The sequence below is a fragment of the Thermobia domestica genome, chromosome 11 (assembly GCF_964235325.1).
Source record: "Thermobia domestica chromosome 11, izTheDome1.hap1.1, whole genome shotgun sequence".
Taxonomy (NCBI): Eukaryota; Metazoa; Arthropoda; class Insecta; order Zygentoma; family Lepismatidae; genus Thermobia; species Thermobia domestica.
In genome coordinates, this window is record NC_137464.1 from 227,614,565 (window position 1) to 227,640,408 (window position 25,844).

At 36.2% G+C, this 25,844-nt stretch overlaps 1 protein-coding gene across 1 annotated transcript in view; it reads left to right on the forward strand.

The window, feature by feature from the left end:
- The window catches only part of INPP5E (Inositol-3-phosphate synthase), an 82,919-nt gene that overhangs the window by 10,412 nt on the left and 46,663 nt on the right, over positions 1 to 25,844 (forward strand). Inside the window, exon 2 of the mRNA XM_081731740.1 lies at positions 10,230 to 11,313. Within this exon, the coding sequence (XP_081587866.1) occupies positions 10,259 to 11,313 (1,055 nt within the window). The 5' untranslated portion in view covers positions 10,230 to 10,258. The remainder of the gene's footprint in view (positions 1 to 10,229; positions 11,314 to 25,844) is intronic.

Below are 25,844 nucleotides of genomic sequence, written 5' to 3' on the forward strand. Positions count from 1 at the left end.
CAGTTGTCGAAAATGACGATCTACGATGTTTTGCGATGATCTCATCTGTTTGCCAATTGACTTGTAGTTATGCGTGGATCAGTCCTTGCAGTTTGCTTTAGGAGGTCCGTGTTCATGACAACTGATCTCACGGTGCGATGTTCGTCTTCAACACACGCGTCGTTCGACCTGAATTCCGTCCATTATTTTTGGTCTGGCCAAATATTTACAATATCCTTTCCTACCTCAGCATAGATTTCCATCACTTCCACCTGTTTCGTCCAATAAAGCTTTAACAGTATACAAATACCCATGTAATCGAGCTTATGTTTGACTGTGATGTAGAAATATGTACTGTCTATGTGTTAACTGACAATTGGTGTAGATTTTAGCATTCCTTTTTTAGTACCGTATCTGTATGAATCATGGGCCTATAGCTTAACGGAAGATCCGAACTGTACGTGAGCTCCTACCAGGAATTGACCCAAGTCTTCCACACCGTCTAACTGAAATGCATTACACGTCATACTAACATATGGTTAGGCTCGATGCTTCTACACAACCAGAATAATATGATACATTCGGATGGTTCAGAAGTAAACACACTTCATCACTCACTGTCATTTAAAATGGTTAGCCATCTTTACGAAGAGCAATTTAAGCTAAACGAAGGGAATTCGTTTTCTCAGATTTCAGTAAACTGGCTTCCTAACAACCTTGTATCTTTCCTTCTGGCTTCTGTACGAGACATTTTTCGATCCATGTTGACCAGACCGGTTGAGTCAAGAATCAAATCTGAAAGTTTGATATTTGCACTAAATATCCTATAAACTGTATTTTCAAAAAGTGGGGGAATAATGAGTGCTTTCATTACTACCTTAATAGTACAGGGTATCTACTGACCTGGAAAACCTTGAAAACCTGGAATTAGCCTGGGATTTACTTTTGGACCTGGAAAACCTGGAAATAGCCTGGAATTGGATGAGGAACCTGGAAGTTTTAAAATTGTTTTTAAAATATTGTTTTTGGGATTGGTATGGAATAAGTATATTTTTGTAAAATGCAAGTAAATTATATACTACAGTATAAGTTAAAAGCCAATAATAACTTATTCAGTGGAGACGTAGTTGAGAAAGAGAGACAGACGTGAGCAGAGTGCAGGCGGTGAATGTTTTTGGAAAGTATGTTGAGGGTACAAGAGACTGAATAAGATTTTATTTGTTTGGCATGTTCGTTGTGAATAACAGTGACTACAAAAAGATAAATTAGTCCCCGATGATTAGAGTAAGGTAATTAAAAAAGTTAAATTTCATGATCTATTAAGATTGTGTCTTACACTGAGGGAATACTGGCATACAAGATAGAAGCTTTCCCTGTAGTAGCTGCTTATTTGCATAGTGTGAATCAAGCTTATTTGCTGCTTTGTGAAGACATTGGTTTACATGTTTCTGTAGCAAGAGTAGTAGACAGGTCTGGAACAACATTCCGCTTATACTCCTGTGCCGAAGCTTTTTAACAGGAGTCCAAGCCCGCGGATGTCGCAGTGAACACCATTCCCGGTGACCGAAAGGTGTATCACCGGAAAAAAGTAAAATTCCCCACATCTTAGCGGAATCACTTTTTGTATTTAACTTAACATTTTACTAGTTTTGCAATAAATCCTGTTACACACTAACAATTAACATTTTATTTTTCAGCCATTAAAATGGCGAAAAGTAAAACTAAATTCCAGGACTCGTGGAAAGGCCAGTGGAAATGGGTTATTAGGTCCAACGATCAATTTGAAGCAGGTTGTAAACTCTGCAGAACTGATTTTGACATTTCAAATATGGGAGCTGGATCATTGAAATTTCATGAAAAAGGAAAGAAACATCAAATAGCTGTTAAAGCTCTTAATGCACAATGTTCGATTGTAAAGTTCTCAAGCAATGTTAACAAGGAGCCTTCCTGTACAAAAAATTCTACAGCGTCTTCCAGTTCAGTGATTGGCACATCATCTACCCAGTTGTTCAGGAGAAAAATGAAAGCCCAGCAAAAACTAGTGGTGTAATAAAGTTATCTTATCAAAGATCAAGTGACGAAAGCAGAAATAATCTGGACATTATACAAAGTTACGTCATACATCGGCCAGAAGCCAAGCGAGTGCAACGGATTTGTTTCCTTTAATGTTTCCTGAGTGTGAAGTCGCTAAAAATATGCAGTTATACAAAGACAAAATAGGTTATGTCATCTCTTTTGGATTGGGTCCATATTTCCAACAAACGTTACTTCGTGAACTAAAAAAATTTTTGCAGTATCGTTCGACGAAAGCCTAAACACTATCCCACAGAAAAATCAAATGGACTTAGTAGTTCGTTTCTGGCACAGTGACGAAAATAAAGTTTTAACACGTTATTTAACATCAGTATTCCTCGGACATACTACTGCCCAGGATTTGTTAAGTGCATTTATAAATACTTTCAAGGACAAGGGTCTCGATTTTTGTGAGTTAATTCAGGTTTCTCTTGATGGCCCCAACGTTAATTTGAAATTTGAGTGATTTGAAGGCCTAACTGAGTGAAGAAAATGGTGAAGGTCCACAGCTTTTGGAAACAGGAACGTGTTCTTTACATATTGTTAATGGGGCTTTTAAGACTGCGCATACCAAAGCTGGTTGGAATGTGACAGAGTTTTTGAGAGCGTTGTACTATTTATTCAAGAAGAGCAGATTTCATGGCAGCATCTGGAACAGCAGTTTTCCCTCTTAAATTGTGTTCTATTAGGTGGGTGGAGAATTCTAAAGTTATCAACCGTGCCATAACTATGATTCCTGCCTTAAAAGTTTATGTTGATGCAGTGAAAACAAAACCTCCTGAAATACCAAACTCCTCTAAAGTAAAAGCCCACATCTCTGATGTACTGTTGCCTGCTAGATTAGGGTTCCTTCAGTCCGTATCTGTAGAACTAGAAGAATTTCTCACTAAGTGCCAGACAGACAGTTCATTACTACTGTCTCTATGGAATGACCTAAACACATTGATTCGTAGTTTGTTAAGCCGCTTCGTGAAAGATGATATCTTAAAAATAGCTAAAACTTAAAAAAAAAAACTGACTTCAATAGATGTTTTTGATAAGGACATCTTAAAACCACTTAATCTAGTTGATGTTGGATTTTCTGCGGTTACATCGCTTAAAAGGAGTGAAGGATGTTAATATATATTGAACTTTAAGAAAGAATGCAGAAGATTCTTGCAAAAACTGTGTAAAAAACTTATGCTAAAATGTCCTTTAAAATACAGTGTAACAAGAGCCGCAAATTGCTTGTCTCCAGAAACTATGACCAACGAAACCCTTCGTGAATCACGTATCACACTCGTCCTGGAGACATTTGTCGAGAAGGAGCAAATAACACCTGTAAATGCTGATATGGTGAATTTGGAATATTTAAAATTTTGTTCAGACCAAAACACAACACGAAAACTGTCAAATTTCAGTTACAAAAATGTCAGATTAGACGTTTTCTCCATGATCTGTTAAGTAAAGAAGGTGTCTCCAATGCATTTAAAACATTCATGCCTAAGATATGTGTAGTTTTCCATAGCAACGCAGCAGTGGAAAGGAGTTTCTCCATTAACAAAGAGTGCATTGTTGAAAATCTCCAAGAGGAGTGCTTGATTGTCCAAAGAAGTGTGTTGGTTGCTGTGCGTGTTGCTGGTGACATATGTAATATGAATATCACAAAGAGTATGATCCAGTATGTGAGGAATGCATCAAGCAGAAGAAATGAATATCTGAAAGACCGCGGTGAAAAAGAAGACAGAGCAGCTCGAGAGAAGAAAGATAATAAGAAGAAAATAAAAGAGTTGGAATTAAAGAAGAAAAGAATACTAACTGATGCCGAAGCGAAGTAGATGCGTTGGAAGAACAGGCGAAAAAGTAAAAAGGGATGTTGAACTCTAAAAGTTATGTCAAAAACTGTTCACTATGAAAGTTGTTTTCTATATTTGTTCATATAATGTGTGTGGTTCCGTAACATTTTCAGTTTTTTAAACTTTCATGTTACAATACATTTTTAAATAAAATATAACTGATGGCCAGTCCTCATCCAAGAAGAATGTGCAGTAACGTTTAACAATATGGACTTCTTTGCGTTAAGAATTTGTATTATATATGATCATTTTCTTTTTACTTCTAAACTAATACTAGTTTGACAAAAATTGCGGGAAAATAGCTTACTCACCGCTAATTCCTACCAGTACTTAGCATAAAATACCACAAGAGTACTTTAAAGGAGAGTGCTTATAGTAAAATACTCTTGTGGTATTTTATCCCATAACTTAGCGGTGAGTAAGCTATTTTCCCGCCTTTTTTGTCATTGTTTATCAACACTCACGTGCTACTGCTATAATATTAGTTTATTTGAAGTAATGTTTTTGACGGAAATTTACTATTATACAGGGTGAACCTTAACTAAACCGATAAATTCGGGAGGTGATTCTCGAGCCCGAAACAAGAAGAAAATTCCTCTAACTTTTCTCCACGATACATAGTTTTGGAGCTACAAGGTGCCGAAAGTGTGGAAAAATGAACTTCCGAGTCCTGTATTTCCAAACCTATCCAACGTAGAGAGTGCAGCTTAATTTCTCTTTAAGGAAGTCTTATCTGTTCTAAACATATGATTTCCTTTGTGAGATTTTAAGCAGCACTCTCTATGGATAATTTTGAAATAGGCGTCGGAAGTTCATTTTTCCACACTTTCGGCACCTTTTAGCTCGGAAACTGAGTCCTGGAGAAGAGTTAAAGAGGATTTTTTCTTGTTTGAATCATTTCCTGAATTTTGTCGGTTTAATTAAGGTTCACCCCTGTATAGTATTCCTACATTAGGATATTTAAAGCTACTGCACATTTTTCTCAACCGGCCTTCTGGTAGGGGATATTTTAATTAAACATTTTCTTCAGCTCAGTTTAGCGTTCCTTTCAGCAGCGTGGCTATATGAGACGTGGACCTACTGATTAACGTGGAATCCGAACCACATGAGCTCCCGCTGAGAATCGAACCCGGGTTTCCCACGCCAAAGGTGCGTATGCTAACCGCTTAGTCAGGATGGAGCTCTAAACATTTTCTTGTGTAAAATGTTTTGAGAACCTACATTTCAGTCAGTTTTTTCTTTTCATCTTCTCACTTAAAGAAACTATCACTTGCCATATATATTCTCTAATTATAACCAGTTTTTGTTAAGAACTATATACAATTGCATTAACTTATACGTGTTACAATAAATGTCACTCTACTGAATAGACCTGGAAAAAAAGGAAAAATAAACCTTGAAAACCTTGATAAAACCTGGAATTTGAAAATGAACATTTAGTAGACACCCTGTAGTAAGATTCGTTCTTTTGCGTAGTTTTAGCTTCGATTTCCACTGGGATCAGAATTTTTCTGTTGGCTCGACATCACGGGAGAATTGGGACATTACTCTTGAGTTGATTTTGAGAGCTACTGATGTAACGAATGTCATTTAGAAAGGAGGAAAAGGAGTTTAAAACCAATACGGTGACCTCTCATCACCAATTTAAATGGTTCTATCTAGGCAGTCATGGCCCTTGACAGGTTATGGCGCTATACAGCTTAGTTTAAACAGAAGAGAATAGGACAGTTCTGGAATGGCCCAGTGATACTTATGTGAATATAAAAAAAAAAAAAAAAAAAAAAGTTTTTTTAAAAAATCACCAAGTTTTAATTATTCGCTGCCGATTATCCGACTCACTAAGGATACGGGACTTATAACTAGTTTATTCTTTATTCTCTTGAAGAAAGAAACTACTTAACCACAATTAGAGATAAATGAGTTTTGTAGAATTAAAAAAAAAAAAAAAGTTCTAATTAATGATCAACCCATGTGTAGTTTGATTTTATAGTTTATAAAAACGAGTGCGTTTCGTTTCTCAGCGTGAGACTACGGTATACTTACAAACTATGTGAATTTAATACTAAAACTGGAAGTTATGCTCTATAACTACTGGTTGCAATTGATTAATAACATCAAAGATAGAATCTGTTCCTCGGACGCTGAATCCCTATCAAAAAGACATTACTTCGCCTTCTTTCACTGTTGTTGCTCTATGGAGAATAATATAGAAACCGAAGGTGGTAGTTGATGTCTATCATTTCCGGTTACAATAATGGAAATAAGTCAGCGATGGAACATATTCTTGTGGTAGTGAAGCTATATCAGAAATTGAATTAACGTTTTAATTTTTTTTTTAAAAAAAAGAAAAAACTTTCTCTTTAGATTAAATTTATTAATCATTCTCTGAACCATGTTACATGCACACTTGTACAAAATGGTATAGAACTCGTCAGTACATAATTTCGATACAATATTTAAAACAAATACAATGCTCTTGTGTTCAATAACCTGTGAAAATAGATATAGGCTAAACAATCTATATAACAATAATATGGACTTAATTACTATTTTAATTACTGTATATTTGTATTAACCATCTTATCTATATATAAAACTACATGAACTGACATAAATCTAGTATATACAATTGGAATTTAATTACTTTTGGAAGTTTCAAAATTTGCTGCTAAGATATTCATTTACAGTATAAAATGTGTTTTCTAATAGCAGTTTGCGCACTGAGTTCACAAAGAAACTCTTTCCATGACTATTTTTTATATACCCAGGTAGTTTATTATACAACTTTACACCTACATAATGGATAAGTTATCTTTTCCACATGTAAGGTATTTGTGAGTATCATCATCTCTTTTAATATTATCTAAATGATCCCAGGAAATTTTCAGAAGTTCAAATATGTATAAAGAAGGAACTGTCATCATATTCAATGATTCAAATAGTTTCTTACAGTTGATGTGTTTCGGTGATTTAGTAATGATTCTTAAGACACATTTTTGTTGTTTAAATATATTCTGAAGCTTCGGTGAAGATCCCCAGAACACAATTCCGTATTTAATATGAGAGAAGAATATGGCATAGTACAGGGACAGAATTGATTGCAGATTAAGTATTGGGACTAAAGTTCGTATTATGTACATAGCCTGAGCTAATTTTTTGCTTAGTTTCTCTACGTGTTCTTGCCATGAAAAATTATCATCCAGATACATACCTAAAAATTTTACAGTATTAGTAAAGGTACATACTTCATTATTCAATCATATCTGTGGCAATTGGTGTGATATTCTGTGAGATAAATGGTAGAAAATACACTTTGTTTTATCTACATTTAGTTTTAATTTATTTGAAGAAAACCAATGCGTATGTTGGGATGTTTGAAGACCAAGGGTTTCTTGCAAGCTATCTCTGTCTTTCTCAGTTACAGTTACTGTTGTGTCATCAGTAAATTACCCTTTTCTATATTTAAGGATAAAACATTAAGATATAGAAGAAAGAGTATTGGTCCTTAAACTGATCCTTGTGGAACACCTTTTCTATTTATTCGTTCATTTGAGTTTATTTTGCTCAGACTTTTAGTTGTTTCATTCATATGAAGCATTTGTACGATTTGTTTACGATTGTACAAGTATAATTTGAACCACTCCAAAGCAATACCCCTAATGCCATATTTTCTTAATTTACCAAAAAGTAGATCATGGTCTACACAATCAAACGCTTTTGAGAGATCACAATATATGCCTACAGTATTGGCTTTCTGACCAACAGACGTTATAGCTACTTTGATATGTTCATATATGGCAGTAATTGTGGATTTGCCTTTTATAAATTCGTGTTGCGTTTTCGTGATTAAGTTTTGTTCATTAATGTTTTTCAACATGCTAGATTTTGAACAAATTTTGAAAAAACAAAAGAAAGTGATATGGGACGGTAGTTTTCTATTTCGTTGCTATCTTTTTATCATTTTTTGCCCTATCGACATCAATATTTAAACCGGAAGTAGTAATAAGTTTCTAGAACTTCCGGTTTTAGTAGAAGGATAAGGGTGGAAATGCAATCTAAGTCTTGGGACGCAGAACCGATTTCAGTTACCGCTTCGTATTATATATATATTGCCGTTTATGTTCTATGACGAATAACGTTGAATCTGGAAATAATTGATTTCTACGACTTCCGGTTTGAAAAGAGGATTAATGGAGGACACAGAATCTGTTGTTTGGACACTGGGGATATTGGGATATGGAATTATTCGGTTACAAAAGACCACTACTTGCTATCTGTTACCAGTTTTGCTCTATGGCGATCAACGTTGGAACCGGAAATTGTTAGTTTCTATATTGATTAGCGTTAGAATCGGAATTTTTATTTCTATGTCGATTAGCGTTGAAACCGGAAATTGTTAATTTCTACCACTTCTGGCTTGTATAGGAGATTAACAGAGTAGGTGGAAGGTAAATGGATTCTATTGTTGGGACACTGAATAGATTCCAAAAAGTCGGATTGCTCTAAGGAAATCCATAGTGAAGCCGAAAACAATAGTAAATTTCTATCACATTCGGTTTTAGTAGAGAGATGCAAGTAAAGAAAGTATATCTTCTTGATACGTTGATAGAAGACTTCCAATACTTATGCATAGTATAGTTTGAAAGCCTAAGAATTTGCTGTCAACAATAGTTACTAAAGTTATGTGGAAGCACCGGTGCTAATTTTGTACGGATAAACATTTGTTCACACAAGCACTAGTAGTGCATAATGAAAACTTGTCTAACAAAAGTTAATTGGAAAGATATGTACACTCTATAAAAACTATTAATCACATGTAAAAATGTTGATAGTGTATAAGTTGTTACTATGTGTAAAGGTAATTGTATGTTTTCTTGAACATAATTGCCAACTACCCATGGAGAAATTGAACCTGAAGTCCATTTAGTGTGTGATTATTATAATAAATTCTCTTATGATAACATCCCAATCTTTGTCTTAATTTTCTTTCCATGTATTCATTTTAGTATTTTGGAGGAAGCTGTGCACGTGTGTACGTCGATATATAAATACCGTCATGTAACAACACCGAAAAACTGGTTTCATACGGTTATGTTGAATGAAGGATGAAAAGATTTCTATCATTTCGATGTCAATACACGACCATAATTATCAGTGGAGTATTTAGGGGGTATCGGGCTCAATCCCTCCGAAATAAATTTGTTAGTTTTTCGCATTTCACATACAACAATAATCTTTCTTACCATTTGTAAGAATTTTTTTTTGACTTTCCATTTTGTTATGCTCTTTGTTCAGAAATAATACTGTATTTCTCAAATTTCATTCCGTGTAAGAACTGCGTTCTTTTATTCTTTCTTTCGTCCATTCTACTCTTGTGTTTCTTTTTTCTTAGTTGTTACTTTCTTTCGTTTCTCCTATCATACTTTCAACCGTTGTTAGTTGTGATTCAAGTCGGCAGTAACACCAAAACTAAGAGGAGCTGATAAGCCAAACTGGTGTTCCACACCAACTTGTACAGATATCAAAATAACGGGATATTACTTATTACAGCATAGGAATATTTACATCGTTTAGTTATAAAGAAAGGTAAATGTTTGAATTAAAGAAAATCAAGAGGGGGAATAACTAGCCCGAGAACTTAGATAGGCCAAGAGGATACTTCCTTTTTCTTCTGTGAATAGAATAAAAGGTTAGATTCAATGCCAAATTGTGTGTATATCACTTAAGATTCATCAGTCTGTAATTCTTGCCATTAAAACTGCAATCAGTATATTGCAGCTTCAACTTGTCTCAACATTTTCTTTCAGGTAAAAACGTACACAGATAAGATCGAATATTTCATTTTTTTTTTTTTTTTCTTTCTAAAATGAAGTCAGTTAAGTTGAAGTGAGATTACAAATATTCAACGTGTGTTTGCAGAAGCGTCATTTCAGATTTGCCTGCGGGGGGGGGGGAGTGATCCTTCACCGCCATATGAGTTTCACGTTTTTTCCTAGTATATTAATACAGAATAGATTAAAATATATTTCATTCTCAAACTCAGGTGGGCAATTGCCCCTCCCCTCCTGCTTCTCCGTGTTGTACATAGCCCGCTCCGAAGCGAAATTCTAAATATGCCATTGATCATTATCGAGAGAGACTGGGCATTGAAATTGAACAGCAGAGTAAATTAGGTTTTTAAGGATAAACAAAAATATAGCAATTACGCAACACGGATGTGAGGAAAATTTCTTTAATTCAACCATTAGCATCATGTTTATGTTAAAAATGTTTTGGTTCGCAAATTTTTCATATAATAGAAGAATGTAGTTGTAAAATAATCATATTTCTTTCCCGTCGTAGGTCCATCTTAAGAGAAGTTTTACGTTGAAATGAAAGAAAACGAAAATGATTCCAGCGGCAGCAGTCAGTCCTTGTTACATCAAACATCGCCCACAAAACAAAAGAAGAAATCGTTATCAAAGCTCGCAATGCAGAAGAAAAGTGCTAGCTTTTCGGATGATTCATTATCACAAGATGGCATGAGTTTAAATGTTGAAACAGCGACAGCTATAGTAAAAGAGGAATCGTCAGTAATAAATTCGGTAATTCCTGAAACATGTGAACTGGTAGAACAATCTCGACCAAAGGAAAATGAAAGTAATGTTACTTTCACAAATGTATCTAATACAGTCGAAAATAAACATGGGGATAGTGAAGCAATAGATAATGAAAAGTTAAGCGAATGTAACAATAGTAGTGGCTTGTGTGATTTAGAACGTGAAAACGTGAAAACTACTGTAGGAGTTGTTGACAATGAACGTTTAACTGAATCTCAGAAGAGTGTTGAAGTGTCAAAGTTAGCTGATATACAAAATTCGAACATTTCTCAATCCGTTGAAAGTGAAAAATACGAATCATGTAGTGATACTGTGTTGGATAAAAGTTTCGATAATTCTCCGAATAAATCAGTCACTTCAGTTCCTGAATCTTGTGATTCTTCTCCCTCAGTGACTGGTTTGTTATCCAAAGCTCGTAAACACCGTCGTAAGATGTTATCGTTACAGAATTTACGATATGATTCTTCGCAGTCCTTATGCTCAAGAAGTTCTGATGAAATACCATTTCAAGACAGCAAAAATGTAACTCCGGAAGATGAATTATTTATATGTAAAGACAATCATAGTAGTGATACTTCAGCTGACATGGAAAGTGATAAGCAAGGTGATGCAAATTCTAGTCGTAAAAGCAAAAAAGACACTAATGTAGATAACGAGGCCACCAAACGAAGAGCTAGCAACTCATCGTTTCGTCGCCGTGACTCGAAGAAACTTGATAAAAATGAGAATGCCAACAAAGACACTCCCTCCATGGACACATTGGCGAGACAGTCCTTAATTGCTGCGCGAGTGCTTCATATCATACCTACATATAAAGCCAGAGAAAGGTACGTATTGTTAATTACTGCATCGTAGTTGTAGTTTTTGGTTCTGTAATGGATACTTATTTTCGGAAGCACTGCACTACATGTAACATAATCGTAGATATAATAAAGCGTTCATCTCATTTCATCTATTTGTGGAAAACAGAGTACGCAAATTTTAAATAAATTTAATGCAGTAAATAATAATAATAATAATAAACATTTTAATTGTTACAAAATTTAACCTACACTAACTGTTTGGCAAAATACGAAACCAAATAATATTTTCTATGCTAGAAAGTCTTTATATGTCTTTAAAAAGTTGTCTTCTCTTTATCATTTAACGAAGGAAGGAAGTACGAGGTTTAGCTTTAAAAAAAAAAAAATTAAAAAAAACCGGGCCTGTCAGTAGCATACCTGGAGCAAAGGGGGGCGCATGAGCACAGAGAAGAGGATGATATACATAAGTTGCCTCTCTCAGTCGGAATTAGTGTGTGAACAGCGGTTGAACAGAGAAGTGTGCAATTGTATTACCAGAAGAATGGCAGCTGTGAAAATTGAACAGCACATTAACTTGAAATTCCTTGTGAAATTAAAGAAATCACAGAGTGAGTGTATGACACTGTTGTAGGATGTGCGTGATGATAATACAATGTCACATACACGAGTGTTTGAGTGGCACAAATGCTTCAGCGAGGAGCGCGAGAACGTTGATGATGATGAAAAACCGAACTGTCCTGTCGCAACAACAACAGAAGAAAATGTAACAAAAGTGACTGACATTTTCTGGAAAGATCGCAGCCTCAGCATTTGAATCATAGCATACCTGATAGGCATCGATAAAGTGTCTGTCCGCTCAATTGTGCACGACCATTTGAACATACGCAAAGTTTGCGCTAAAATGGTACTAAAAAACTTAACGCAGGAGCAGAAGGACTTCCGAAAGCATGTATACAGTAACACAATGGAACGCCTGAAACCAGAAACGGACTTGTTAGCGAAAATGGTCACTGGTGGCGAGATGTGGATCTTTCAGTATGATCCTGAAACGAAAAGGCAACGCATACACTGGAAAACTCTCATCACCGCGAGTGAAAAAGGCACGCAAGAGCAAATAGAAAGTAAAGGTCATACTTATTGTGTTATTTGATATCAAGGCCTGCTCCTGATTGAATGAATACCATCAGGTTAGGCAGTGAATAAGCACGTTTTGGTGAAGCTGCGAGAACGCGTGAGAAAGAAAAGCCCCTCCTTTGGAAGAACAGTGAATGGGTTGCGCATTACGATGGTGCTCTTTCTCATACTGCTTTCACCGTTCAACAGTTTCTGGCAGCTAAGAAGACTTTAATGTTGGAACAACTACCTTATTCACCACACTTGACACCATGCTATTTGTTTCTTTTGCCGAAAGTGAAACCCGCCCTCAGTGGAACACATTTTTAGACTGTTGAAGAGGCGAAACAGAAAACTAGCGGTACTCAAGACGGTTACAACTACTTCCAGCAACAGAAACTTCGTATGCAAATGTGTATAGCAAGGGGAAGGGAGCATGTTGAAGGGGGTCATCTATAATTTGTAAATTTATGACCATAAACAGTACTCTTAGCACCGGTTCCATTATCTTTTAGCGAGACTTCGTATACGTACCTATTCTTACGCGCGACAATCTTATTGAAATTCATAATTCAGAGATTACATATGGCACTCCCCCTTCTGGAATTTCAATACGAGAGAGCATCCAGCTACCCCTTAGATCTTTTGTCAACTCCTAAAAGGTATATAGTTTACCTAATCCTGTCCTAGTATTAGTAAATTCCATTCTTTACTCTTTTACAGTTGATAAAAAATCAGAAGTTCCACCGAATACATCTTTGATTTGAAAATCGTAGTAACTGTAATTTGTAACTACGAGGAAGTATAACTTTGGTAATAATAATAATAATAAAAATTGCTTAATAAATACGAATCGTCGTTAAGAATAACAACCACTAAACTACACATGTTGCCCGGGAATCTTTATTAATCGTTGATTAATTTCCTGATATGGATTTGGCAAGCAATTCTGTTGCATGGTCTGCCGTAAGCTAAATAAAGAACTCCGGCTTCACGAAAATTTGTACATGTTATTTAACATAGTCCTTTTTTTTTTTTTTTTTTTAAGAAAGCAATAAAAGTCAGTTTTTATTATTATTATTATTATTATTATTATTGTTTAAAACCAAGTATGCACACTAGCTCAAAACATAGTGGTACCCATTATACGAACCAAGTCAATATATGAACAGCAAAATGATATAGAAAGAAAAGCGTAAAGGGTTACCTGATGAAATTGAGTTTAATTTTTCACGCAATTGCCATGCATATTTAGGCACTCGTCCCAGCGTTTCACACAAAGACAGCAGTGAAGTATGTTCGTGTTTAGTGTAGTAGCCAACTGGTAACCTCCTTATTGACCTCCGCCATATCCTGAAACCCAAGAGATTCCTCAGTGATCCGAAGAGATGAAAATCCGATAGCGTCAAATCTAGGTTGTGTGGAAGACGTTGCAGTCGTTTTTAATCTAAGGATCGTATGTGAGCCACTGTGGTATTGGCTCTGTGTTGACGAGCGTTGTCATCCAATAGAACAACTCCAGCTCGCAAACCATCTTCACGTTTCCTGCGAATGGGTAACTGTAACTTCATCAGGATTCAACAGTACGCGGGTGCAATGACAGTGTGATTCGGTAGCAGAAATTTCACGAGTAGGATGCCTTAACTGTCTTAATTAAAAGACTGTAACCATCACCTGCCATGCTGACTGGTAGGCCTTAAACTTCTTCGTTTTAGGTAATGAAAGAAGCCTCCATTCCGTATAGCGCGCCAGGCACGATTCAGTTCAGAAGCTTACTACCCTATCTTGCTTATCTCCTAACATGCTGTAGTGACAAGATAATTGTGGCTTCTTTATGTTAGTCAGTGAGTTTACGGGGAACCCATCGTGCACACACTTTGTTATGCACAATGCTACACGCTGTTCCATGTGAACAATTCAACCGTAAAACCACATTATCGATAGTTAGACGTCTGATAGGTCTAGATTATGGCTTCAAGTTTTCTCACGGTAGCTTTACTGTGAAATTTTGTCGGACGATCGCTATCACTGTTAACTGTTCGCCAACTTGAAATGTTCCTGGAAACGACTTTCTTGGAGAATTTGTTACCGTCAGCGGGTACAGTTCCTCAGCAGATTTGCCCTGGACTCGTAGAAATCGAATTACGACCCATTGGTCAACACGCGTACAATCCACTAACACACCTGCTGTCTTACCCACTTGACACTCGAATGGCTCTCCGCACGAAACATTGAGCTCTAACGCCGTCTACGATAACGGTGGTGCTGCTACCTATGCTTGCGGAAAGGGTTAGAGTGACAAGTAATATTCATACATCAATTTCATATTGTACCAATTCGAAGATATTTCATTTTGCTACTCAAATATTGACTTATCCTCATACACAAATAAAACACTTAATTATTCACATATGCTGCTATTTATAGTTTGAAATATTTCAGTTTACTTTAGTTGCTTTGTTTTCGAACTCGTTGATAAATTACTTCAACTTATAGCCTGTATATAATACCTTAAAATTTGCGTTGCCTATGCAATTTCAAGTCGTTGCGATTTTAATTTTTGAATAAAACTGTTTGATAATTAAATTCTAATTCTTGTCGAGATTACCATAGAATGCCAAATCATACCGGGAAATTAATTATCCAATTAGTATTTCCAGGCTTTTGAGTTTGGTTGTTATTTTTAAGCGGAGGACAACCAAACTCAAAAGCTCCCGTCATGCAATGCAATGGAACAACATACTTGTATTCAAGATATCAACCAGGTGTTGTCCAGATCTTTTGGTACCAGTGAACGCTTGATAAGACACAAAATCGTGCAAATACCAAGTGTTTTATGAAACTCAAAGCGTAACTGGGCAGAAAGCTAAATAAACGATAACACATTCAGAGTTGCCAATTTATTATTATTTTTCAAACTGCTTTCTGTGAATCGTTAACTTACAACATTTATTGAACTCATTACATTTTCCATTGAAAGCTGAAGGGCAGTGATCACACATCCATATATGGATTTTCATACGTCTACTAGAACATCTTTACCAACACCGGAAATTTCCACTTTTACAAGATAACGCCCTAACCCAACGCTGAAAAACTTGGTATTTCACACGACAGTGTATCCGTGTACTTCGTCGATACAGAAACCTCGTTAAATCGTTCTTCGTGTAGACCTATTGAATATAGCGCAATAATGTTCATCGTTTGTTATTTATATACATAAATGCTGTAATACAGTGAAAACGCTCTAGACCAGCAGTTAATATTTTTTAATTGTGTGAATTAGGTTAAATCTTTTCCTGCTTTGTTCGCCGTCTGTATGGTGTAAGATTATTGTCGGGCTGTTCATAAGATGGGTGTAGTAGTCCATATATCGTGCTTGATGTGTAGAAGTGTGCATGTCTTATATTTTTCATGTATCTTTTCTGGAAGTATACAATAAATATTTAGTATCCAGGTATCGTATCGAATATCTTTTGTGTGGTTGTTGACATTTCATCCATCTTCTACGTCGTTGCATGTATGACATTTAGCAGTTCGGAGAGAAAAAAATCTTAGTCTCTCCATATTTAAGATTTACAAAATTAAAGACAAATTCTGACCTAAGCGTATACTATTTAATTAATAAATAATATCATTGCAGTTACAGTTGCATCATGTATATTTAGTCCACCATTTCAGTTCATAAGTTCCTCGCTGTTTTCTTTCCGTATCCCTTCCGCTTTTCATAATGTATGGAGGAAGATATTGGATAAAGCAGAAAAGGAAAAAAACAGAAGAGGCAACACAGGTGCATTGAATAGCAGATAGCCAATTAAAAGTTAGAAATTCTCAAAAGTGAAAGTTGTTCATTAAAATAACACAGATTTGCCAATTAAAAAGTTAAGCTTTTAAGTAAAAGTTGTATCATTATAAGTTGCAAATATGTAATAATTAAAAATTGTTAAAAATGAAGTGGACAAACACCGTGTGCGTGGGTTTCCTCGGGGTTATCCCGTTTCATCCCACTTTCTTCACTCCACCATTTCATTCATTACTCATCATCACCGTCTCCTTTAGCCTCACCGGCATAACCGTGGTACGTAAAACTCAAAGATTTTTTTTTTTTTTTTTTTTGTGAAAAATGAAACGACGAATCCTATTTGTTCCTAAATATGACCTCCTATCATTTTCTGAGATATATAAGCTCTAGTCTTAGAGATTGTATTTTATAATGTGTCTGAGGAAGGCAAAGATACGTTGCCGAAACCGGAACGAAATTATTTATTAAATAGTACATGCTTTGGTAAGAATTTATCTTTTATTTTATACAAGAAGTTCCAAAACTAGACTGAGTGGTATGAAGATTCACATCGACAGTTTTTTCCTCTTATCACCGTGTTATTACCTTATTTCCTCTTATCCTTTTCCCTTACTACCATCCTTGATGTATCTCGACCATTCATTAATGTCAACACTTCATATTACATAAATCATCAAACAAACCTAGTTGTTTATTTTTTCTGTACGTTCATTTATATTGGACACATAACAAGGAGAATTGTACATCTTCGTGGCCAAGTATCTAACGCAGTACTTTCTGTGCACATGATTCTGAGTTCGATTCTCCATTGGAATTGCGGGGCTGCGGTGGCTCAGTGGTAGAGCGTTCATCTCTGGTGCTTGGGGTCCCAGGTTCGATCCCAGCCCCCGCCAAGTGAACTTTGTGGTGGACAAACCCCGTGTGTGTGGGTTTCCTCCCACTTTCTTCATTCCACCATTTTTCATTCATTTATCATTATCACCGTCTTCTTTAGCCTAACTGGCATAATCGTGAGACGTAAAACTCAAAAATTTCGATTTTCGTTGCAAGACGGTTCACGATGTGCACCGGTATTAGTTTCAGGCAAACTGGTAATCAAATACAACCACTGTAGCAGTGTACAAACACCAGAGTACGGAACACTGTCACGTACTATCTGCACTTTGTTTTAAAAATGTCCCGAAAAATTTACAAAATTGAGATTTTAAATTATTTGCCATACGAAAGAAAAGGTATTATTGCTTCCACAGACATACAACGTATGATGTAACAGAAAGAAGAGAAAGCAAGCTGAACTGTTTTTTTAAAAAAATCTTCTTCCTTTCACTATCTTTTACAGAAATATTCCAGTCATAATTCTGTGTACGACACAACCTTGCAAATTGACGAAGTCTGAAATTCAGAAACCTACGCGTTTCTATATGTATCGGAACCTTCTTTGAATACAAAATTTCCTACACTTTAAACACTTACATTTGCATTGGTCTGTTTTCAGGATCTTATTATGAATAACACACCTTGTTAACCGAGCTGCATCGCTTAATTTGACAATTTCTTTATTATCAGTACCAGAAAAAGACAATTTGTTGTACTGTTTGCTCGAAATTCGTGTGTTAAACACACTTTCCAACCAGTCAGCTTCTTACATGATGAGCAATCACATTTGCAATTCCGAGTTTTACTACTGTTTTCCCTGTGAGTATATATGTGTGCAAGAAAGGCGCATCTTTGACTGTATATGGCTTCACAAATATCACACACGTAATAGTTGGTCTGTACCAAAGACCTTACACACCTATCCAGACATACTTTCCAACCAACGTTGTGATCACATTCAGCACATGTGCAGTAGCAGCGATACCTTCTCTTTTTTTCTATGCCGACAAAGATGAATTAGCATCGGAGTTCTCTTTTTAAAGCCTAAATTACATTTTGGGCATTTGAATGGCCGCAGTTTAACGGCATTCTCTCTATTAGATGGGTCAGCAGATTTAGTGACACTATCTCTACTAGATGGGTCAGCAGATTTTGCGACACTGTCTCTAATAGATGAGTCACCAGGTCTAACATTCTCCCTACTAGACGAATCACCTCGTTTAACGACATTTTCTCTATTAGATGAGTCATTAGGCTTAACGCAATTTTCCCTACTAGATGAATCACCTCGTTTAGCGACATTCTCTCTATTAGATGAGTCATCAGGTTTAACGACATTTTCTCTGTTAGATGAGTCATCACGTTTAACATTATTCTCCTTACTTGATGGTTCATCAGGTTTATCTAATGTATGAATTTTTAGATGCTGTCTCAAAATATATCTACTATCAAAAGCTAAATTACACACTGCACATAAGTGAGGATTCGTTGAATGAATGTTTTTGTAATGCCACAGTAGAGTATTGCAGTTTGCAAAATACTCTTTACAAGATGAACACTCGAATGTAGACATAATCTGGTCCCTTGATACACTCCCACACAAAGTTTTGTTGTGAACTATTAGCGCACATCGTTTCGTGAATGCTTTGCAACATGCTTTACAAACGTAGTACGTGTAACGAAATAGAGAATGCCCTTCGAATTCTTCCTCAGAAGAAAATATACTCCTACACTCATTACAGAAGTATGGACTTGAACTATCGGGAGGTTCGTAGACCCTAACAGTAACACTACCATCTAATGCGATCTCATTATTTTATGTACGTTGGTTATTCTTTTCCGAAATGCTCCTTGAGATCACGCAAACATCACCTTGATTTTCCTCTGGGTTACGTATATTATTGGCATCTGGCTGCCTTCCATCGCGTCTCCTCGGTCGAGTTCCTAGCACTTCAATATCTCCATCGTCATCGGAGTTCCCATCTTCCACCAGATCAACGGTCTCGGGTTCTTCTGGAGGCGGTGGTTTAACCTCTGGGGATGGAGCATCGAAATCTAGTTTAGCATTCACGTTAATCAGCTCACTGATGGCTACACCATTTGGAGAGAATATATCTTGACGAACACGTATCTTCTTCTCCCCTTCAGTCTTAGAACTGTCACTTGTGGGAGAAGAACTGTTATTATTTGGTTCCACAGCCGCATCGTCCTCCACAGTCATTAGCAAAGGATCATCCGCGTTCGAATCGCCTTCATGATTCACTAATTTGGGTTGTTGCGTGGTTGATGCGCGTTCTGAAGATTTCACAGGAGACGGAACTACATCTGGAACTATTGGTTTCTCGGTACTGTCGGTTATATCACTGGTATCCATTTCAACATCACCCTCATTGTCATCAATAGCCATCGGGATTTCTTCCGTTTCCGCACTTTGAACGACCGTATTTATCTCAGGTGTCACATGTTCATTTGTGGTAGGAGTTTCGATTTCAGGAACAATTACATCCGTTTCTACGGTAGTGTTTCCTTCATATATTTCGTCACTGATTCCATTGAGTTCAGGTATAACTACTCCGCTATCATTACCAACTCTTTCATCATGTACACCATTAACAACGTTCGATTCATTTTCGATTAGTTTGGGAACAAGTCTTTCAATATTGTTTTCAACTAATGGATCACCTTCTAAAGGAGTAACAAGAGTAACACACTTATCTGCAAGATTGTCCGTTACTTCGGGCACCACAGGCACATTATTATTATTTTCACTACATTCCCCATCCTCTCTAACAATCTCTTCGTCCTCCTCCCCGCCTGCGACCTCTGGCACAACAGCCCTCTCATTACTGCCAACTTCTTCACACTGCACAAAAGCGCCTTCCAGAGGAACTCTCTCATCCTCATCAGGCTCCTCTAGCTCTGGTTCAAGATCATCTTCCAGCGCCTCATCGAGGGCACAGTCGACAGAAACGAAACCAATGTCGTCGCTATTTGCTTTTGTTTATTGATGGAATTCACACAGTCTCCACCTATTAGATCGCGAAGCATAAAATGGGTTTTGACTCATTTCCCGCTTATTTCCGTGTCGTAAACATCTGGACAGGTGTGTAAGGTATGTCTGGATAGGTGTGTAAGGTCTGTGGTACAGACCAATTATTACGTGTGTGATATTTGTGAAGCCATATACAGTCAAAGATGCGCCTTTCTTGCACACATATATACTCACAGGGAAAACAGTAGTAAAACTCGGAATTGCAAATGTGATTGCTCATCATGTAAGAAGCTGACTGGTTGGAAAGTGTGTTTAACACGAATTTCGAGCAAACAGTACAACAAATTGTCTTTTTCTGGTACTGATAATAAAGAAATTGTCAAATTAAGCGATGCAGCTCGGTTAACAAGGTGTGTTATTCATAATAAGATCCTGAAAACAGACCAATGCAAATGTAAGTGTTTAAAGTGTAGGAAATTTTGTATTCAAAGAAGGTTCCGATACATATAGAAACGCGTAGGTTTCTGAATTTCAGACTTCGTCAATTTGCAAGGTTGTGTCGTACACAGAATTATGACTGGAATATTTCTGTAAAAGATAGTGAAAGGAAGAAGATTTTTTAAAAAAAACAGTTCAGCTTGCTTTCTCTTCTTTCTGTTACATCATACGTTGTATGTCTGTGGAAGCAATAATAATTTAAAATCTCAATTTTGTAAATTTTTCGGGACATTTTTAAAACAAAGTGCAGATAGTACGTGACAGTGTTCCGTACTCTGGTGTTTGTACACTGCCACAGTGGTTGTATTTGATTACCAGTTTGCCTGAAACTAATACCGGTGCACATCGTGAACCGTCTTGCAACGAAAATCGAAACGTAAAACCATGTTGTGTAGAAGAAAAGATTGTCATTAATTATTGTTTTAGTATGTAGCAACGTATTTGAACTGTCTGTAGAGTACAGTTAAAAATGCACAGCGTGTCCTTAATTTAATCTCTCAAAGATTTCCATTGGAATTGCTGTACCTCGGATAAAAGCCCAGGTAGGATTGATTCAGTTTAAGCAATCAGTCCCCTCTCTGTACAGTTGGTGTCGTGCTGCTACGGAACGTTTGCCACTACAACAGTGGTTTTCCCCTAATAATAAAGAACGGTTATCAGAGAATTAATTCATTATAAAGGAACAGAGGCGAGGAAAACTTTTTTTAATAGAATAGTAGATAGTGAATTCGTTTAGTAGATAAATAGTTCACTTTCTAAACAAACGTAAACTAACACTTTTCATTCTTATTACAACTATTAACCCTCCTTGCTTCTGTAGTGGCTAGCGCGTCTGCTGTTAGCACACGTTAATACCAGGTTCAATTTCCGGTAAGAGAGCACAAAAATGTAGTTTCAAAACCATCCACTTTCATCAATCATCTGTCGCCCTTAGCCTAAAGGTCATAAACATAGAACGTTAAACTAAAAATAAATCCGTTTAAAATTATTACAACTATTGTGTGAGTACGGTGTTCTATAAGTTATGGTACATAATGTCTGTACTTCTCGATGCATGAAGTATGAAACATGAAAGAAATGCCCTTTACGCACAATTAAAGCTTTGTTTTAGGGATGAACCTCATGAACCTATTATATGTTCTACGAATCTCTGTTTATTAAAACCGGAAAATGTTGATGGTCATGTTTAAAATATTGTACAACGTGTAAACATTTCTATATACTATGTTAGTTTAGCATTGGTGTTAAATTAATCAATCGGTGACCAATAAATTTGAAACAAGCGCAGAGGAGTTCTCTTTTTACTTTTAAGGAGTTGCAAGCGCAAGTATTGACTAGCTTCCATAACGTTCAAAAATATTTTATATTTAGTCTTTAAAATTAACAAGGATTTTAGAAGATTTTTTTCCCTCAGAAACATTTTACGTATGTATTTTGTTCTAAAAACTGTATGTAAACAAAATTTAATAAAATTCAGTTAGGTGTTCTGTATTTAACATGTATAATAGTCACATATTGTCAGTTATGTACACCAAGTATGATTAGGTAAATAAAGAAATGACGGCTCCTGTCGTGGTTGTTCTCACTCAGTTTATCTTGTGTGAATACATAATTAAAGAAGTTGGAATATAGTCTTCCTTGCTCCGCTCTTTGTAACCATTTTTCCACCTTGATGCGCTCTAATTGGCAAAGAGATTGGGACCATGCTAATGAAAATAAACTTTATGCAGTTAAGCCACTTCTTGGCGCCTGGTGAACATCCTCTCGCCCTCATCGTTGAGATGAAGTGGTCCTGATTCGTTTCCATATCCGCCACTGACATCTGACGCATGGTTATTTGGACAGTACCTTGGACAGGACCTTGGACAGTACCTGTTTTGCCCGTCGTGTCCTTCCTTTAGTTTACGATCTTGATCTTGCTCACATTCTCTGAGTATTTTAGTGCGTTGTTACCTTTTATCATGTCTAGTATTTTACCTTTTACCTTTTAGTCACATTTTATTTATTTATTTATTTTTTTTCACTTTATTGTTATCGTTATAGGTTTCATTTCTGTATATTTATTCTTGTATCTTTTTTCTTGTTTTTAATTTTCTCTTGTGCAACGTTTAATTTTTTAATTTTTTTTTTTTTCATTTAAGTGTATTCGTTTTAGGATTTTCATGAGGGCAGTCCATGTTTGAGCAGGTGTCTTAAACGTAACGGGAACAAATGGCCTCGACAATAACGTCCCCATCGACCTACACTCAACTAACCAATAATTTAAGAACTTAAGATACGTAAATAGAAATAATAATAATAACAATAAAAATATGAGCCGTAGTGGCTTAGTGGTAGAGCGTTCAACTCCAGTGCGTGGGGTATCTGGTTTGATCAGAGCTGGCCGCAAGTAGGGTGTATGTTAGACTATCACCGTATGCGTGAGTTTTCTCGAGTTCTCCCGTTTCACCTCACTTTCTTCATACCATCATACCATCTCCCTTAGCCTCGGAACATAACCGTGTGAAGTAAAACTCGAACAAATACAATAATGATAATGATGGTTGCAGGTTAGATTGGAGTTTAGCGTCTCTTTTAGCGACGAGGCTACATGAGACGTGGAACTACATCGTAACGTGGGATTTAAATGACATGAGCTCCCATCAGGAATCGAATCAAGAAATAATAATAATAATAATCTCCTCCTCCTCCTTGAAGTTTAAAAGTTATTTGTGATAATGCGCAAATCACATATTCTGTACTGTTTAGCTTTCCAAGTACTCACCTAAAATTCAGCAATTACTTTTCAATACAGAACACTTAGAAAGGTAAATAGTAAACTTATTGTTCAGTAATAAATTGTGAAGAATTGCAAATATTCATCATTTTGGCGCTCCTTAAAATGTGCTCCCTTGTTTGCCCTGTCCCTTGTGCATTACTGAATACAGGGTGCTACAAAAATGTGGTACAATGTTTTAGGAACAGATTTCTCACATCAAAATAAGAAAAAAAAGTTCATATGGACCTGTGCTCAAAAGTTTATAGCTTCGGAGTTATAGGGCATCGCAAACGTGAAACAACTGAACTTTAAAAGTTCCGCCACTATGGGACCTATTGTAGTCGGGTCAACAACACATCACTGAGGAACTGGTATGTGAACTATCCAAATATCCATGTTTAAGAATGCTCCAATACTTACACACGAATTTTCAGAGAGGTAGGTGGAGAGTGATCAAGTACTCCCAAACGGCCTCCCTCAAAATGATTGTGCAAGTACCAGAGGTTCTGAAAGATGGATATTTTGGATAATTCACATGTCAGTTCCTCAGTGATGTCTTGACCCGACTACGAACGATCCTGTAGTAGTGGAACTATTGACCTGTAAAGTTCATTTTTCACATTTTCAGCATCCTATAACTACGGAACTATGCACTTCCGACCACAGTTCCATATGAACTTCTTTTTTATTTTGATGTAAGAAATCTATTTCCAAAATATTGTGACAAAATTTTGTTAACACCCTGTATACAAAGATACTTTTCATCTTTTCATAGCAATAAACGAACATTATTATCTATCAATTGCACACAATATTTGTCTGTTTCAGTGTATATAATTGTCACATGCTTTATTTTTTTCTCTCTGCACATCACTTAATATTGCACATATTCCAGCTGCACTTTACTGTTTCTATGGATGGTGACCAGATATTCTAAACTAGTTACCGAGACTCAAAATGATTGTATTTACACTTTCGAGAACTATAAAGACTTGGACCAAGAACCCTATACATAAAATTCTCAGGTAGGTTTGGAGAAAAATTCTAATGAAAAAGGTTGCATGTTCATGTCCAAGTCGGTTATATATGGTATTAGTGGAAGTATTGGGAATGTATATTATGTTCTGTTATTTAGTAACTTAGCTATGCTTTAGAATTTTGTTCATTTTTTTTTCTTTCTTTTTAAGCGTGGTCGCAATAGATGATCTGTGGCATGGAATAAAAATTATTTTACGTATTACCAAAATACTGACATCAGATGCAATAAAGCAATATAAAACAGAAACTTCTATTTCAAGACATAAATACGAGGGGCAGTCAGAAAGTTCTCGGAATTTCGTTGTAACTATTTATTACCACAATATAGGTACACATTTCCTAAATCGCCTTTAAAATAGGCTGCTTGAGAATGTTTCACCGCTTCTGCTATTGCTGGAATCAACGCTGAAAGTCCTCCTGTTTTGGTGTGTTCCGATGTTCAGCTGTCGCGTTGGTTTGGATGTCTTCTACGGTGGCAAAAACCCTTTTTGATCTTGGGAAAGAAAGAGCCAGAAATCCGCTGGGGCTAAATCCAGTGAGTAGGAAGGCTGATAGAAGAGGAGAACGTTCGTTTCGACGAGCCGTTTTGCCACCGTAAAAGACATACAAACTAACGCGACTTCTGAACTTCGGAACATAACTAAACAGGACTTTCAGCGTTGTTTCCGGCAATAGCAGAAACGGTTAAACAAGTGTGTGTGTTCTCAAGGAGCGCATTCTGAAAGCGATTAAGTTAATGTTTACCTATATTGTGGTAATAAATAGTTACAACGAAACTCCAGAAACTTTTTGATTGGCCCCTCGTAAATAAAATAAGAAAAACATAGTACACAAATAAGTAGATAAACAGATAGTTCTCCAAACAGGTAGTAATTTTGGAAAAACTTCTACAGGCTTTATATTTAAAGGTAACACGGCAGAATTTACATGTAAATCTGAGAGAAAAAAAGACAAAGAAAGGGAAAAACTCACTCAAGATGGCCAGCTGCAGTTGAAAAGCTGAAATGCTCCAGATATGAGGAAAAATTATATAACAATTAGTTGAACGTATAGAACACATTTCAAATTTAATACAATGCCGACTTTTATATGGTCTTATATGGTGATAATGATCAACAATACCTAACTTCTTTCCCATATTTCTGGAATGTTACTCGGATGCCTTTCCTCAGGATATTTAATTAGGTTAGATGGTGAAGATGTTGGGTATTCATATTATAGGGTATTACGCTTAAGTAGTAAGATTTAATCTAATATGTAAAAATGCCTTGGGTAATTTTATTTGCAGCTATAACAAGAAGCATTATGGAGTAAGAATAGGTCGTCTAATTAAGGGATTCAAAAATGGTTATTAATAAACAGTGCTGCATAAAAACAGATAAAGGAAATAAATTTATAGTAATGTACAAAAAGGAATATTGGGATAAACTATTAGAAAAAAATAAATAATTAGGGCAAAACAGTAGACCTGTTATATG